General features: G+C 49.3%; 5 protein-coding genes across 5 annotated transcripts; 3 read left to right on the top strand and 2 right to left on the bottom strand.

Annotated features, from left to right (window-relative positions):
* Positions 1 to 866: 866 nt before the first annotated feature.
* On the bottom strand, positions 867 to 2,561 carry BDP55DRAFT_528871 (fungal-specific transcription factor domain-containing protein; the record flags this gene model as incomplete). The annotated part of the gene is made up of 4 exons (XM_060567827.1): positions 867 to 1,085; positions 1,141 to 1,558; positions 1,608 to 2,073; positions 2,162 to 2,561. Coding segments are annotated over 4 exons (1,503 nt in total), but the record flags the coding sequence as incomplete, so codon positions are not given.
* An 808-nt stretch (positions 2,562 to 3,369) lies between these two features.
* On the top strand, positions 3,370 to 4,883 carry BDP55DRAFT_681652 (mandelate racemase/muconate lactonizing enzyme domain-containing protein). Its single transcript, XM_060576211.1, has one exon. It carries the CDS (start codon positions 3,527 to 3,529, stop codon positions 4,796 to 4,798), a length of 1,272 nt encoding a protein of 423 aa, XP_060423516.1. The 5' UTR covers positions 3,370 to 3,526; the 3' UTR covers positions 4,799 to 4,883.
* Positions 4,884 to 5,816: 933 nt separating this feature from the next.
* Positions 5,817 to 7,491, top strand: BDP55DRAFT_733857 (general substrate transporter; the record flags this gene model as incomplete). The annotated part of the gene is made up of 3 exons (XM_060580146.1): positions 5,817 to 5,896; positions 5,959 to 6,500; positions 6,587 to 7,491. The coding sequence occupies 3 exons, from the start codon at positions 5,817 to 5,819 to the stop codon at positions 7,489 to 7,491; spliced, it is 1,527 nt and encodes a 508-aa protein (XP_060423515.1).
* A 2,883-nt stretch (positions 7,492 to 10,374) lies between these two features.
* Positions 10,375 to 12,096, top strand: BDP55DRAFT_698168 (FAD binding domain-containing protein; the record flags this gene model as incomplete). The annotated part of the gene is made up of 4 exons (XM_060577759.1): positions 10,375 to 10,698; positions 10,787 to 11,484; positions 11,546 to 11,757; positions 11,825 to 12,096. 4 exons carry the CDS (start codon positions 10,375 to 10,377, stop codon positions 12,094 to 12,096), a joined length of 1,506 nt encoding a protein of 501 aa, XP_060423514.1.
* A 501-nt stretch (positions 12,097 to 12,597) lies between these two features.
* BDP55DRAFT_733855 (uncharacterized protein) lies at positions 12,598 to 13,041 on the bottom strand (the record flags this gene model as incomplete). Its single annotated transcript, XM_060580145.1, has 1 exon — positions 12,598 to 13,041. The coding sequence occupies one exon, from the start codon at positions 13,039 to 13,041 to the stop codon at positions 12,598 to 12,600; it is 444 nt and encodes a 147-aa protein (XP_060423513.1).
* Positions 13,042 to 14,942: the final 1,901 nt, after the last annotated feature.

Raw genomic sequence — 14,942 nt, 5'->3', positions numbered from 1 at the left:
GGAGGTGCTGGTTCTTGCGTTCAGGTTCGGGGAGTTAGGCCCGAGTTATTCGTGTTTGCCCTTTCCGTAGTTGCCATGGAACTATTGCTATCCGATTGCGGCTTAACGACGAGGTGTGTCTCAAAGTCAATTTTCCATTCCGGAAGTCTTTACCCGTGACATTCGGCTCCGGCCGGTCTTCGTCCGACCACCACGCCGCATGAGCCAACGAACGCCTGACACCCGGCCTCCATTTAGAAAAAGCGGAGACCAAGGGCCTGATCAGAGTAGATCAGCAACCTTTGGTGTTGGTCTCGATATTCTGCAATGCTTTCTTCCGTGGTCGGATGGCATGGATTGAGCATGGTTCACTCGCCATCAAGCATCTGTTGCTCTTTTCTGCGGAACATAAGCCCCTCCATGCATACCGCCGCCAGAAATTGATCTTGATTTAGAAATCTGTTGAAGACCTGGCGGCTCGAGAATGGGTGCACCTCAGGGATTGAGCTCCAGGGCGTTACTATGGCCCCAAAGATTGGCGGAGTCGTCGTGAAGCAAAGCATTAAAAGTCCCCGTGCCCCCTGTGACCTATGATGCAGGAAAAGCCCGTGTTAGCCGTTTGGAGTTTGGCATTGTTATGTGGAAATGTTACTTGCCAGAGAATCGAATTGAGCCCAATTCGTCATGTCGAGAAATCCGACATCGAACGCATGGAACGGAGCGGCAGCATCCTGCAGAACGCTTTCGGCAACTCGACCCATGACAAGTCTGGATTCGCTGTCGCTAATCTTGGAATGCGATTGGGGCTTCTGGCGGAAGGCGGCCTGGCTCTCATTGATCTCTTTTGTCCTCGACCAATCTCTAGCTCTGGGAGTTGAGACTGATGCGAGATAGGTGTTGTTCCGCAGAACCTCGAGGCGTAATTCCTGCAGGACAACACCGTAGCGCTGCATAAGCGACCCATTCGTTGCAATACTCTCGATCTGCGCGTGACATCGAGAAGCTAGACGGAAACAGTCCAAGCAGGTTTCTGGTGTTTCGACTCGTCGCTGGATTGAAAAGACATAGAGTATTACAACTGCACAGAATCCGTAATAGGGTATGAACTAGTTGATGTGAGTTTGGTTCTTTAAGTATTCTCAACCTGGAGCAGTAACTTACAAATAGCGTGCTATAGAGCTCGCCAGCATTGTTGATTAGATTGATGTGCTTGGTAATTTCTATGGCGGCGTCAATGCAAAGCTGAATGTTCATTCGAATTTCTTCGTGCCTCAACCGCAAATAATCAGTGCCTTTTTCACGGCCACTGCTAAAGATGCTACTGAGAGACTTGAGGAGAAAAGGTCTGTGGACAAGAATTTGGGCGTGCCAATAAGCAAGCTTGAGAACATCACGCTGCCTTAGGACCAACTTGACATATAACGCTGAAGGTCCAGCCGTGTCAAGGAGGTAAGAAATCGAGTCTCGCCACTCGGATAAGTCTCTGTTAAACCTTGCAGCAAATACAAGGTGCTCCTCAGTAGAACATGATTTGATGCCGTAAAGACTTCTCATAACTCGGGCTACTATCCTCGAAAGCCTGTTGACATGATTTAGCCTACGTTTATGATGGGATCGCAACAACTTACTTGATTTGGGCGACCGGTGCCGAAGCCAGTAAAGAGCTACCTTCTATTAGCCGGGTCCCATAGCCAGGGTATATTTGATCGTCGTCAACGCAAAGCGGCAACGCCTGATCAATATCTTCGTCATGAAAGGTCATTGGCCGCCCCAACGCAGCGCTGAGATAGGTATTGAGGTTGTAAGCACACCAAAAAGTACGCTTTCGACATTCCAAGTCAACGTAGTCCAGGCGATCAGATGTCTTTGGGTCAACTCGTGACTTCCTATGGATGCCGAGTGCCATTGCTAATTGAGCAGTGATGCCAAATAGCGTCCAGCAATGGTTGAGTCTTGATTGCGCCAGGAGATAGAAGCACTGTGCCAGTCGCGCTTGAATGTGTGCCAGCCTGATCTCGCCCTTTTCCATTGAGAGTTGGTGCTCCGCCACAGCAAAGAATCGAGCACTAAGGGGTAAAGGTGATGAGCAAAAGTCTTCAGCGTGGTCTTGAACCTGAAAATTTTACTTGCCTTGTTTCTGCGCATTCTATGATAAATTCCTTACTTTGTGTAAATTGTCGACTTTGATAATTATTCGAGTGGGCGAAAACCATGAACAGAAGTGCTGTTTGACTCCTTGCAGACTCTTTATAAAGCATGGACCCATTGGTGTCATACAACATCTCCAGCCAGGACTCTATAGTAGGGCGATGTAGAAAGCGATGTGTGGTTGCAGCAAAGTCGAAGTACCTCTTGACCATGGATTCTGCTACAGGTCTTGGCGGTAAAATCGCAAATGAAGAATCTTGCCCGGGCAGTGGACGATCCCCAAAGTTGAAGACGGACGTGTTTAAATATCCAGGGGATTGCACTTTCAGCCTTTTTTGTATTCGAGAGAGAAACGAAACACCGGATGCAGGTCCTACGTAGTGGCCCTGTTCATCGGTTTGCGGTGGTTCTGGCGAGTCTTTCAACGAGTCCGTATCGGGGAGATCAGGAACATCGTCAACCACCACAGCATCATGGGGAAGATCTGTGATCTCGCTGTCTCTCAAGTAAGACGGAGATGTGAGTGAGAACGATGTCTCATCATTAATTCCAGAGACCGAAACCAAACTTGGGGAAATTGGTGCAGTCTCAGTGTATGAAGTCCGATGAACGGCGGCGCTGGTAATTCCTCCGCCTCTGGCCTTCTTAGAAGAGTTTGAGTTTGTATTCTCGGGAGAACTCTGGCCTTCGAGATTCATAGTATTGTTATCAATAGCTGGAAGAAGCTGACCTCGCCTATAGGCTGCGGTGAATTGGCAATCCAACTTAAACTCCCCGCAGAAGACGCACGGCCATGTCCCAGAGCATCGTGTCTTTCGCCTGGAACCAGCATACGAGACATCAGCCAGTGTACGACAAAACACATCTTTCCACAAGACACTGACAATTTACATCTATCGCAGGCCCTACTGACCCGTGGAGGCGGAAAATCTGCTCGGGCTCGTTTCTGCGACCTATCTGGTTCCGCGGAGTCGGTCGCCGGCCGAGTTCGGGATGATGGTGAGGTCGGCGATTCTTCCATTGCTTCCTCGGATAGACTTTGCAAGAGAATGTGAAATGTTTCGTTGTTCGTCAAACGGTTAATGCAGATGGTCCGGCTCGGATGCACTTTTCCGTCTTTGGAAGCCCGGTTCCTCGGATGTCGGATGTCTGCCGATCCTGGTCATTCTCCAACATCCGCGGAAAAGACGGCGTTCCACCCCGCATACGGATTATTGTCCTTCGAATGGCACAATACCACGGATCCTACCCCGCGTGACTACCTATCAGACTATTGTACCTCATGCTTCTGTAGTCTAGTTCAGTTGGCGACGTTAAAAACATCGTGAAATTCCATTAGTTGAGCCGAACCAAGTTACCAAGACAAGAGAGGATAACTCAAAAATTGAAATCAGAAATCATGTCTCAACGCGGAGTCATTCGGGATATCGTCATCACACCGGTGGCATTCCATGACATGCCACTGCTCAATAGTGTTGGTGTACATGAGCCATTTGCACTGCGCAGCATCATCGAAGTCATCACAGATAACGGCTACGGATTGGGTGAATCATACGGAGACTCGACACACCTAGGCCGCCTACAGCTTGCGGCCGACAAAATCAAGGGTCTCTCAGTATATGAAACAAACACGATATACCAGCTATGCGTCGACTCCTTGACAGGCGACACCAGCACCGGCGGCGACGGTATGGCGGGTATGGTGACCACGGCCTCAGTCGCAGACAAGGTCTTCTCCCCATTTGAAGTTGCGTGCCTCGATATCCAAGGGAAGCTCGCAGGGGTCCCTGTGAGTGACCTTCTCGGCGGACGCGTCAGAGACAATGTTCAGTATTCGGCATACCTCTTCTACAAATGGGCTGGGCATCCTGGACAGCCGGACGACGAGTACGGCGCGGCTCTCGACCCTGCCGGTGTGGTGAAGCAGGCCAAGAAAATCATTGACGAATACGGTTTTAAGGCAATCAAGCTCAAAGGAGGAGTTTACCCGCCAGTACAGGAGGTGGAAGCTATCAAGGCGTTACATGCAGCGTTTCCGGGTGTTCCTCTGAGACTGGATCCCAATGCCGCCTGGACTGTTGAGACCTCAAAGTGGGTTGCAAGGGAGCTCGACGGGATTGTCGAATACTTGGAAGACCCAGCCCCCGAAATCGAAGGCATGGCTGCCGTTGCCAAAGAGGCATCGATGCCGTTGGCGACAAACATGGCAGTCGTCGCGTTCTCTCACCTGCCCACCTCTATTCTTCAGAACGCTGTCCAGGTGGTGCTCTCCGACCATCACTTCTGGGGTGGTCTTCGAAAGTCTCAGACTCTGGCTGCCATCTGCGCGACGTGGGGAATGCGTCTTTCGATGCACTCGAACAGCCATTTGGGCATATCACTTGCGGCTATGACTCATCTCGCGTCGGCTACTCCCAACTTAGACTACGCCTGTGATACTCACTGGCCGTGGAAGCCAAAGGATGAGGATGTTGTTGTCGAGGGAGCATTGAAGTGGGCTGATGGCGGTTTAAACGTTCCCACTTTGCCTGGCCTTGGAGTTGAGCTGGATAGGAAGAAGCTGGTGCACCTTCATCAACTCTACCTGGATTGTGGACTACGGAAACGCGATGACACGACGTACATGAGAAAGTTCAAGCCCGACTTTTCTCCAAACGTTCCGAAGTGGTAGAAACATTGTAAATTCTTACACGTACCTTGTAAGCGAGATTATGATGTTAGAATTTCTAGTACAACGAATGTTATCTTTATTCCCCTACTCAGAAACGGCTGCCAGGATAACCCCTACACGCCTTTCGGGCATGGTGAGCAGGATTTCCTCATGGTGAAATACAGCACCAAGAAACTGAAGAACCTACCTATGGCGTTTGATGATGAAGCTAAATTCCCCTGCGTGCTCTGAAGAGGTTCAGATTAAACCTCATGGTGAATGACTTCAGGTATAGTAGGATCAGATGGGACAAATCATAAAGGTGATTGGTTGTCTGACATGGTAGCCCGACTCGAGAACAGGACTCATTTATCCATGATTCCCGGACGGATTGACTATGTAAAGCATGTTGCAGGTCGGCTTCAATTCGTGACTTCCATGAATCCGTTTATCAGGCGCAGACCTGATCTCGCACGAAAATCAACTGATCCTACAGAGAGCCCCACCTCTTCCGCGGATGACCTAAACCGAATGGGATTGCCTCCGGCATAACTCAATTCTGCCATTAGGCGAGACTATCATCAGTATCTCGGAGAATTATGCAGACAGTCCGGGACGTGCTGACTAGCTAATACGGGCAAGGCTCCATGTAAGTTTGCGGGGGTGGAGCAGATCCTCCCACTCCATCGTGGGGAAGCGGCACGACATGCGGGGGAAGCCAACACCCTATTGCCTTTGCCGGTATTATCACAATAACATGTCTAGCAATAGAGACGCTTGCTCGTACGAGGGCTATCAGTTTGAGGAAGTTTTATAAATGCGTGAGTTATGTCTAATATCTCGCAGTCTTTCCTTCTTGTTTCAACTAGCACTACGTATGCGTTGTTTTGGATTTAAGATCCTGTCTTTTCATAAGCTGCTTTTTACTCAAAGACCTTTCCACGGGCATAAGTAGCTCCCAGCAGAGTATTCTTTAGGCACGGGGCTCTGGCGAGCCATACCCTCAAGCTCTTTAATAGTTGTCGGGGTAATGGTCGATATGATGGTGAAGCAGAGGGCTGGCCATCGTGGCAACTCGATTAGATCAATTCTCATCGGACTAGCGATCAGTCTTGCTGGGTAAGTGAACTCAAAGACGAGATCCCAAATTTGGGCAGAAACTGATGCCAAGTTACGCCTAGTTTTGTCTACGGTATCGACACAGGCATCATTGCCTCTACTATCGCGCAGACCACCTTCAAATTATATATGTACGGCCCTTCAATGGACAATGTCTCCGTACGAGCAGGCATTGTATCCGGGTACTACGCAGGGTCTGCGTTTGGAAGCGGCGGTTCTGCCTACTGCATGGATAAACTGTCCCGCCGCTGGACACTACTCTTCGGAGCTTGTGTCAGTGTTGCAGGAGCCGTGCTGCAGACCGCCGCCGTTAATCCGGCGATGATGATCATAGGCCGTGCCTTCTCGGGGTTCTCGACAGGCATGGTCTATCCGACAGCCCCAGTATATCTTGCCGAGCTTAGCCCCCCGGAGAACCGCGGATTTCTTGTTGGCCTGAAAGGATTGATGAACACTTTAGGGTTCTTCGTTGCTGGGTGGGTCGGTTATGCGGGCTCGTTTGCAGCTGGTGAATTGCAGTGGCGCATCCCTCTCGCCACGCAAATCCCGCCTGCACTTTGCCTCGCGATCATGACATTCTTCCTGCCTTACTCTCCACGATGGTGTAAGTCCCTAGGTTCTCTATTTAAATCACGCTAGTGATGACAGGTGCTCGTAGGTCTGGTCTGACTCTTAATTAAAATCTGATAGTGGCCATGAAAGAACGATACGACGACGCCAAGAAGGTCATGTACTCTCTTCACGTCCACCGTGGTGCAGAAACAATAGAGCAAGAATTCGCCGAGATGATCAGCCAAATTCAACTCGAAGCCAACAAAAGGAAAATGTCCAACTTCTGGAATCTGTTTACTCGACAATACATCCGCAGAACTCTGCTGGCTTGCTTGACGGTCAACATGATGAAACTGTCGGGGTCCAACATCATCCAGAACTACCAGTCCGTCATGTACAACTCCCTTGGATATGAGGGCCAGGCTGTGCTACTGATCGGCGGTCTGTACGGTTTCATGGCAGTCATTGGCCAGATAATCAACGTCTTCTTCGTTGCTGATCACTGGACGCGACGCATCACTGTCATTTCCGGTAGTTTCACGCTTGCCGTCCTCCTGGCAGTCCTGACGGCTTTGTCGAAACTTTTCAAAGACGACTCCAACCCCGCCGGGTCCCGCGCTGGCGTTGCATTCATATTCTTATTCGCTTTTGCGTACTCATTTTTCTTCAACAGCGTCAACTGGGTCCTTGTCGCAGAAATCTTTCCCCTCGACCTTCGCGGCGTCGGAGTTGGGTTCTCGGTTTTTACCCAGGCTGTTACGGCCATTTGGTTGTCTTACGCGGCATCACTCGCGTTCGATGCCATTGAGTGGAAGTTTTATTTTGTATTCATCGCCTGTAACGCTTTTGCTGGAACCATCTACTTCTTCTTCCTTCCTGAGACGCGCTTCTTGTCTCTTGAAGAGGTGGCCGCCAAATTTGGAGATGAGATCGTCAGCTCACCTACTAAAGATCCGGAATTGGATCAGCTGGAGCAGGATGCGGCTGGTAACGAAAGACAACTCCAAACCTCTTCGAATCATGTTGAGGATTCGAGAAGATGAAGAATTAGCAGCCTGGAAATATCAACACGTGGGATATCAGTCTTCAGTAGGCTCGTTGGGAGCTTCGTGTGACATTCTTTCTGCGCGGCAACTTGATGTGAGGACAAAAGTCTGGTTTCATTCTTCTTCCTTCCGTATTCCTTTCCATCCGCCACGTTATCTACAGTGTCTCTGCTAGGCCATACATGATGACGAAATCTTCGAGATTATACCGTGATTACAAAAACGTTTCCTCCTCTTCAAAACTAAAAAGAATAAGAATGTTGCTCATTTGCGGCGATCCGGGCTTTCTGTCATGCCATCCTGATCACCCTTTTGACTCTCAGTTTTAGCTAGCCTAGCATCACGCCGATGTGCCAAATCGAAATATCTATAAGATTTCTGAGGAGATTTGGCGACTTCTCGGCGGGCGAGTGCTGATGTTTTTCACTTCTAAGGGTAACAGATCAACCTGTTCAGTATCAAGACCTGTTGATAATGACGATGAAATTGTTAGTAGGCTATATGTAAGAATGACAAGAGAATGCTACATACCTTACTCTTCAAGACTCCACATGTCTACATTTTCAGAGAGACTCTCGTCCGTAGTCTGATAATCTGCAGAATCCATACATTCAGTTATTTATCTCAACCTCGAACCGTCGTTAACTCTTGGGGTTTCTGGAGTAAGGAGGCAGAAGGACTCCTCACCGTGATTCGAGATCAATATTTCTGACACCAGTAACCGCAATCTCACGATGATTTTTGAAATGCGTAATCCAACCACTCATGCATATCAACCGTATTAAGGTCTACCTCCGGGATATCCAGATCACACAACGCTTTGTGAAGCTTCTCGAGTCCGCTGTGATGCCTCTCCTTCCAGACTCCCAGCCTTCGCCTCCGCCTCTCGTCTCGCGTCCATCGCGCAGGATCTTTCTGCTGATAACGGAGTACTCTGTCGAGAAGTCCATCCATTAGTGACAAGACAAGACATGCCAGCCATCCTTTTGCCGTCAACGAGGGAGGTAGAAGAGTGCCGCTCGAGGGCACTGTTGATCGTAATCTTAGCTCAGACATTGATTTGGACCCGGTATGGTTGACAGTGGCATTTATCGCTCCCGTTGGCGGTAAGCAAATCGTCGGGATACGCGCTCGGGTGGATCTGAGGCAGATTAAAATCTTGAAGGAGGTGAAGTCCAAAACATCGTTTAGGTAGTTGTGGTCAATTTACAGTTATTGCGGAATCACCGGGGTCTCGAAAGTTTAAAAATGTCCGAACGTCAAGGCACACGCACCAGCACTGCGTACAAAGTGTCGATGCGTTTGACTGCTGTGGGAGCAAACCTTAACCCGATGAAACACTGCCACAGAACTTCAATGTCACCCTGATATACTTTTGCGTCGTTATTTCTCTTCCGAGATCAATCATCTTTGATGTAGATGGCAGATGTTCTTGCTAACAGCCAGCGCTTTTAAGACGTGTACACTCGTGGACCGTGCTCAGTGAACGAACCCCATTGATGAAAACGATTAAGAGTCCACGCTCGCACTCTACCCGAGGGCATTATTGACTCTGTCTCTTTCTCTCTATCGAGATCGTACCGAGAATCTTGGACCGAGTTCGGCAGTGATAGACGCGCCGAGGAGGAACATTGGAGGAGAGCCTTGAATAATATATCCAAGCTCCGATTGTGCAAGTTGCAGTCCATGACGCGCTTGCTTCCCGCGAGTATCTTAGGCACTCAAGTTTTTAGCTAAGCCACGACGAAACGACTTGCGATAGATTACCAATACGCATACACGTACTCCGTGTATACTCCACGTGGAAAACTTGGGAACATATCCACGTAAAAGAATACACGTAGAACAAAAGAGTGGGTACGCGGACCATGCAGATCTACACTTGTTCTACGGAGTAATCATTTCGCATATTTATTAGCTAGCACAGATCTCCGCCCACCTCTATGCGCAAGCGTTCCAAGGGGGCCCCATCGCCGAAACCGAGAGCGAGCAGAACACCATCCTCTGACGCAGGTGTGGCTTGAAATGTCAGGGGTGGCTTTTGGGCCAAGGTCAAGGTCTGGAACGCATCTTAGATCGCCACGGGTAAAGTAATACGTAGTTCAGGGTGGGCAAGAAGCAAGTACCACAGTTTATTCCCGACAATGAAAAATGACAGTTTCGTCCCATCGCTTTGGCGGTGGAATGACGAGCTTGCAGATCCAAGTCTTTTCGAGTTAATTAGTGACCCGGGGTAGGAGCTCAAAATGGCACACTAAAGTGGGAGCTTACAGCATAACCTCGCGGGAAACGCCTCATCTGGAGGTCCATCAGGCGAACCCCTCTGTGGAACTGCAATGCCGTGTCTCTTCGGGCTGGTTCATCTGTTAGTGAAGTATGGAGGCTGATGTTAGTAGGTGGCAAGGGTTTAGTGGTTCGCTGACGAGGATGGCTATGGCGGATTCGCGTGTTACGTATCAACCAACAATAGTGTAAGCTCGGCCAAAGATCTCGCTTGAAGACTCTGGCGGAGTTCCAGGAACGAAGTCCACAATGGAGCTATTTGATGGATTCCACATACAAGGCTGAGTCGATCGTAGCAAGGTGCAAGGCACAGAGCGAGACCGATTGCGATTGAGGCTTTTGTAGCGGATCAAGGTGATGGAGATATTCGAGTGACTGAGGAACATTACAGGGACAGCAGCGTAAAAAGTATCATCTGGTTGTAAAGGGGGTTGCACTGGGCAAGGAGAGTGGCAAGGCTATTCAGGAGAGCATCCCTAAAGACAGATAAATACTTCGAGAATGCTTTCCCTCATCGTTACGGCAATACCATCACTCATCCTTGCCCACTCCATTCAGCTTCTTCTTTTGCATTCTGATCGGCAGTCATCGTCAACCATGTTGTATTCCCTCGCTCTTCCAGCTCTTCTGCTGGCCAGCTCTGCCTCGGCCAGAAAGTCCGCCTTCGGCCGCCGAGACCTCCTGGTATCCGAGAATGTCAAGTGCGCTTGCACCGAACTGAGCGACCACTCTCCCAACTCCACTCTCTTCTCCAACTCTACGGCCTACGAGACTCAGCGCGTCAACGTCTGGGACAAGAGAGCCAACCTTCACCCTGCCTGCATCTATCTCCCTTCGACTGCCGACGATGTCGCCAAGGGCGTGGAGATTCTCTCTACCTGCAAGGCCCAGTTCGCTGTCAAGGGTGGTGGCCACATGAACGTACGCGCAAACTCATCTCCGGCCCCCCTGCCTACTTACTCTTCCCCCGGCAGCATAATGCAGCCCACTAATTGCACACATATTGCAGTGCCCCGGAGCCAACACGATCGACGACGGAGTCCTTCTCGCCCTCAACGGTCTGAACACGGTCACAGTCAACAATGACGAGAGCACCGTCGACGTCGGTCCGGGTAACAAATGGGTTGACGTATACTCCGCTCTGGCGCCGTACGGCAAGTATGCTATCGGCGGCCGTCTCAAGACCATCGGTGTTCCCGGTCTGACCTTGATCGGCGGTGTCAGCTACTTCCTCAACAAGTACGGCTTCTCCATGGACAACGTGGTCAAGTACGAAGTCGTTCTAGGTAACGGTACCCAAGTCTCCGCGACCAATATCTCGAACCCCGACCTCTTCTGGGCCCTGAAGGGCGGCGCCAGCAACTTTGGCATCGTCACCAAGTTCTCTCTCAAGACTCTGGATCTACCCTTGGCAACTAGCACTTTCCAGATCTTCAACGAGTCTGCCGCGGAGGCCTTCATCAAGGCTGCTACTGATTTTGCCCTGAGCGACGACAATTCCGAGGGTGCGGGTGCCGTCATCAACATCAACTACAATGTGACGACTAAGGAGATTGTCCCTCAAGTCTTCGGTTTGCAGGAGACCACTGTCTCGCCTCCGTCTCACTTTGCCAACTTCACTGCCATCCCCGCTGTTTCCCGCCGCCACAACGTTACGCGGCCTATTGACTGGCACTCCCAGATGTTGTCCCCCAACCAGATGTTCCGGTAAGAAACTTCTCGCTATAAGCCCTTTTTTCAGGTACATAAGCTTACGACTTTTTTTCAGTATCCAATTCGGCCACCAGACTATTATTCCCGATGCCGACCGCTTGTACGAGATTTACCAGGCCTGGGTTGAAGCCGTTGCCGACATCGCCGATATCGAAGGCATCCGCCCTACATTCATTCTGAACACGGTCCCAAGAACTGCGCTTGCTGTTGGAAAGAACAACGGCATCGGCAACACTTTCGGCCTGGATGCTGACCAATCCTACATCTGTAAGTTACCAAAATGCTTTCTCTCTTCATATATCTCTCTCCGACAGCGACTGACTGAGTTTATCAGGGTGGCAAATCACTACCTCTTGGGCTCGCCCCGAAGATGACCTCCGCATGACCGCCTGGTCTCAGAACTTCCTCGCCCATCACCACGAGATCAACCAGGAGTTGGGACTTGCGACCGAGTTCGTTTACATGGGTGACGCTGGCGAGTGGCAGAAACCCTTCCCTGCTTACGGAGAGGAGAATATGCAGAAGATGAAGGACGTCAGGGCTCAGTATGACCCCAAGATGGTGTTCAGCAAACTCAACTGGGGTGGCTTCAAGCTTGGACACTAAGACTTCGACTGAGTCTTGAACATGCGACGTGTGCTTGCCGACATTGTTCAAGCATCGTGATTGAAGAGGTCCTTTGCATTGCCTTGATTTTTCTCTTCGTTTCCATGTACATAATTATCAACTTTGTTTTCATGTGATATATCTGTATTTATACTGGAGTACATCAGACCTTTGCTCTTGGTTTAACACAAATGATGGATGTGAGGTATGAAACTTTTCAAGACTAATGTTTAACTTGCAGTAGAAGAATCTCCAGTAATATAAGAACTGCGCCAATTGAAATAATGTTCGTCTGTTTCTTCCCAGTTTGCTTTGAGTAGGTATGAACGCGATGCGTGTGCGTGGCCATTGATCCCAGTCACCAAATCTCCCTTCAGATTACAAATGAGATGCTTTCAACAATTGGTCTCTTCCCGAACGCCATGTCTATAAGTAGGTAGTCGTGATGTTGTCTCGCAGTTCCTGTCATCCTTTGTCTTCGTTGATGTTCGTTCAAGGTGTCTAGTTTGCTGTCGCTGGACCATTGTTTGCAGTGTACGCCGGGGGCATCGCATCCGAGGCGTTGTGCTCACTCTTGCTGTTGCCCACGATTCCGTCGTTCGCAACGTATCCTCCGCTGAGACCGTATCCATTCATATTCCCACCGCTGGGTGCCGGGCCGTTTGTGTTGCCCGCGGCCGTCGCATCGGTGACTGGGACCCCGCCCACGTACTTTTTCATCTCCAACTCGTTTTGCGCCCTTCTTCTCTTGTTCCGGCTGCATTTGACGATGGCGAAGATGATGGCGGCAAGGGTGAGAACAATGATGACAACAATGGCTGCGATGACGCCTCCCCCGATCGCTCTGGCCTTGTTCCTAACTCTGTTGTAGTCGTCGTTATCGCGTGCCGAAACGAGGTGGCGGATGACGCTGTTGGCTGTTTCTGAAAGCTGAATCGCAGGCATTGTGTGGAGACTGGGGTAGGTGGATTGCTAATTCTTTTTGGCGAAAAGACGTCGGTTGTTGGGTTGGACGTGCGCAGCAAGTTGATGAGGGCAAATGGGACTCTGGAGAATTAGAGAAAAAAAAATTCGCTAGGGATTTATTCTGGGATGCGGTCAGCTTATAGACTGAATTCCCCGTGGCTTCGCGGCGAAAGTACCGCGACGAATCGCTGCGTTTGTCCCACGATGGCGGGAGGATTCCGGGCGCAGTCGGCGCAAGGGTTCGCAGGGCTGGACCGCCTGGTTGAGAAGTTCATATGTTTTTGAGACAGTCGGAGCTGCGCCGTCGGCCGATAATCTTACTTGCGAGCAATTAGCGAATGAGAAACGTGTTTGGAATGCCAGTTGCGTCGATGTGCCTAGGCGAAGCTCTGTTAGTGTGGGATTTGTTGTCTTGCAAGGGTGATTTAGAAATAAGCACTGCCAGGGTGTCACACTTGCTGCCTAATGTGATGTGATACTACATCTACGGATACAGATTTCACTTTACCTGGAGCCTGGGCACCTGGTCCAAGAGAAAAATAGCAACACTCTGTCTCTCATAATAAAGGTAACCAAGACTGCTCTCAGTTGGTGAAGAGTCTTTGGTTATCCTACGGTGTCCGATCCGCTGATTAAAGTGATGTAACGAGGGGGCCAAATCTAAGAGTTGGCAGGGAGTAAAGGGATAAATCTGGCTGACCAATCAAACGAATGGCATTTGTATCCACATCACCGTGTGCCTACCTCACACTCAATTGCCGTATTCTCACGACTTGGCGTCTTGACAATTATCACTGGAGGTTTTGTTTCTAACAGGTGCAGGACATAGGTACTCACTTTCAACCACATCTTGTATCAAAATTGGATTTTCTCTTGTGCTTGGACTCTGCAACACGATCTGAATCTGAGAACAAGTAGTCACGGCGATCAAAAGTTGCGGCACTCCCAGGTTCCTCGGATACCTTCGTCTTTTGGCGGCGCTGACGTTGACGATTTCTTCATTGGACTCTGGGGAATGATCAACTTCATGTGATAAAGTCTGAAGCAACTTCTGGGTGTTTCTACGAAATAGAACCAGACAACTCAATAAGAAAGCATAAAAGCTTACAAGCTGATATCGAAAGATTGTACTTCCGGGTGTCTAGATTTAGCCCTCTGGTCTCCTGTGTGTTTCCAGAAAATATAGCTCCTGCGCGTATCGTACAGTTGAATTGCGTACCGTTTTGTATGGCATCCCTCGAAAGCTGATTCCGTTGAGTTTGATCTTTTGCGCCTATGAAGCTGCTATATAAATCCTTTTTAAATTCTAGCTTTGTATCTAAACGGCCAACTTCCATTATTTCCAAAAATATAAGACCTCTTCATATTAACTTATACTAAAAGCTCACATCTATGACTCCAAGTAGTTTCAAGCGATTATCATTCGGTAATCAGGTGATATGAGTTTCTTTTAGTCTGGTTTAAGTGTTTCTTCTCACGGAAAGTAAATAAAATATTAATCGAAGCATATCAATTACCTGAAGTTGTTACAGCAATTGTCTTACCTCTTTGAAGTTCATTCACAATGACTCCTTGAAGGAGATTTAAACGGTATGTTTTCTGGTCTCACATATTCCAATTGGTTCCTGAGTATTCACCTTACCTACCTTATGTAATGTAAGATCAACAAGCTTCATTGTGCAAACGCGGCAGTTCGCAGGCACCTGTGCCTTCCCGTCTCATTGACTCTATGTTTTCAGGAAGGAGCTGCCGAATCAGAGACAGAGTAGGGAATAGCGAAACAACAATGATCGCCTTCCTTTCTCAACTCGTACCTTCTCTCTCGTTTCCCTCTCTCTCAAGTATCGTCAACATCAACTTCTTCTGGCCTTCACCAAAAG

The sequence above is a fragment of the Colletotrichum godetiae genome (genome assembly GCF_030913485.1).
Source record: "Colletotrichum godetiae strain CBS 193.32 chromosome Unknown BDP55scaffold_69, whole genome shotgun sequence".
Classification (NCBI taxonomy): Eukaryota; Fungi; Ascomycota; class Sordariomycetes; order Glomerellales; family Glomerellaceae; genus Colletotrichum; species Colletotrichum godetiae.
The sequence above is the reverse complement of the archived record's forward strand: the minus strand, read 5'-3'. Positions and strand labels throughout refer to the sequence as shown.

What these genes read in the sequence shown, in the direction of transcription:
- BDP55DRAFT_681652 (XM_060576211.1), top strand. Translation starts at nt 3,527, where the DNA reads ATGTCTCAACGCGGAGTCATTCGGGATATCGTCATCACACCGGTGGCA.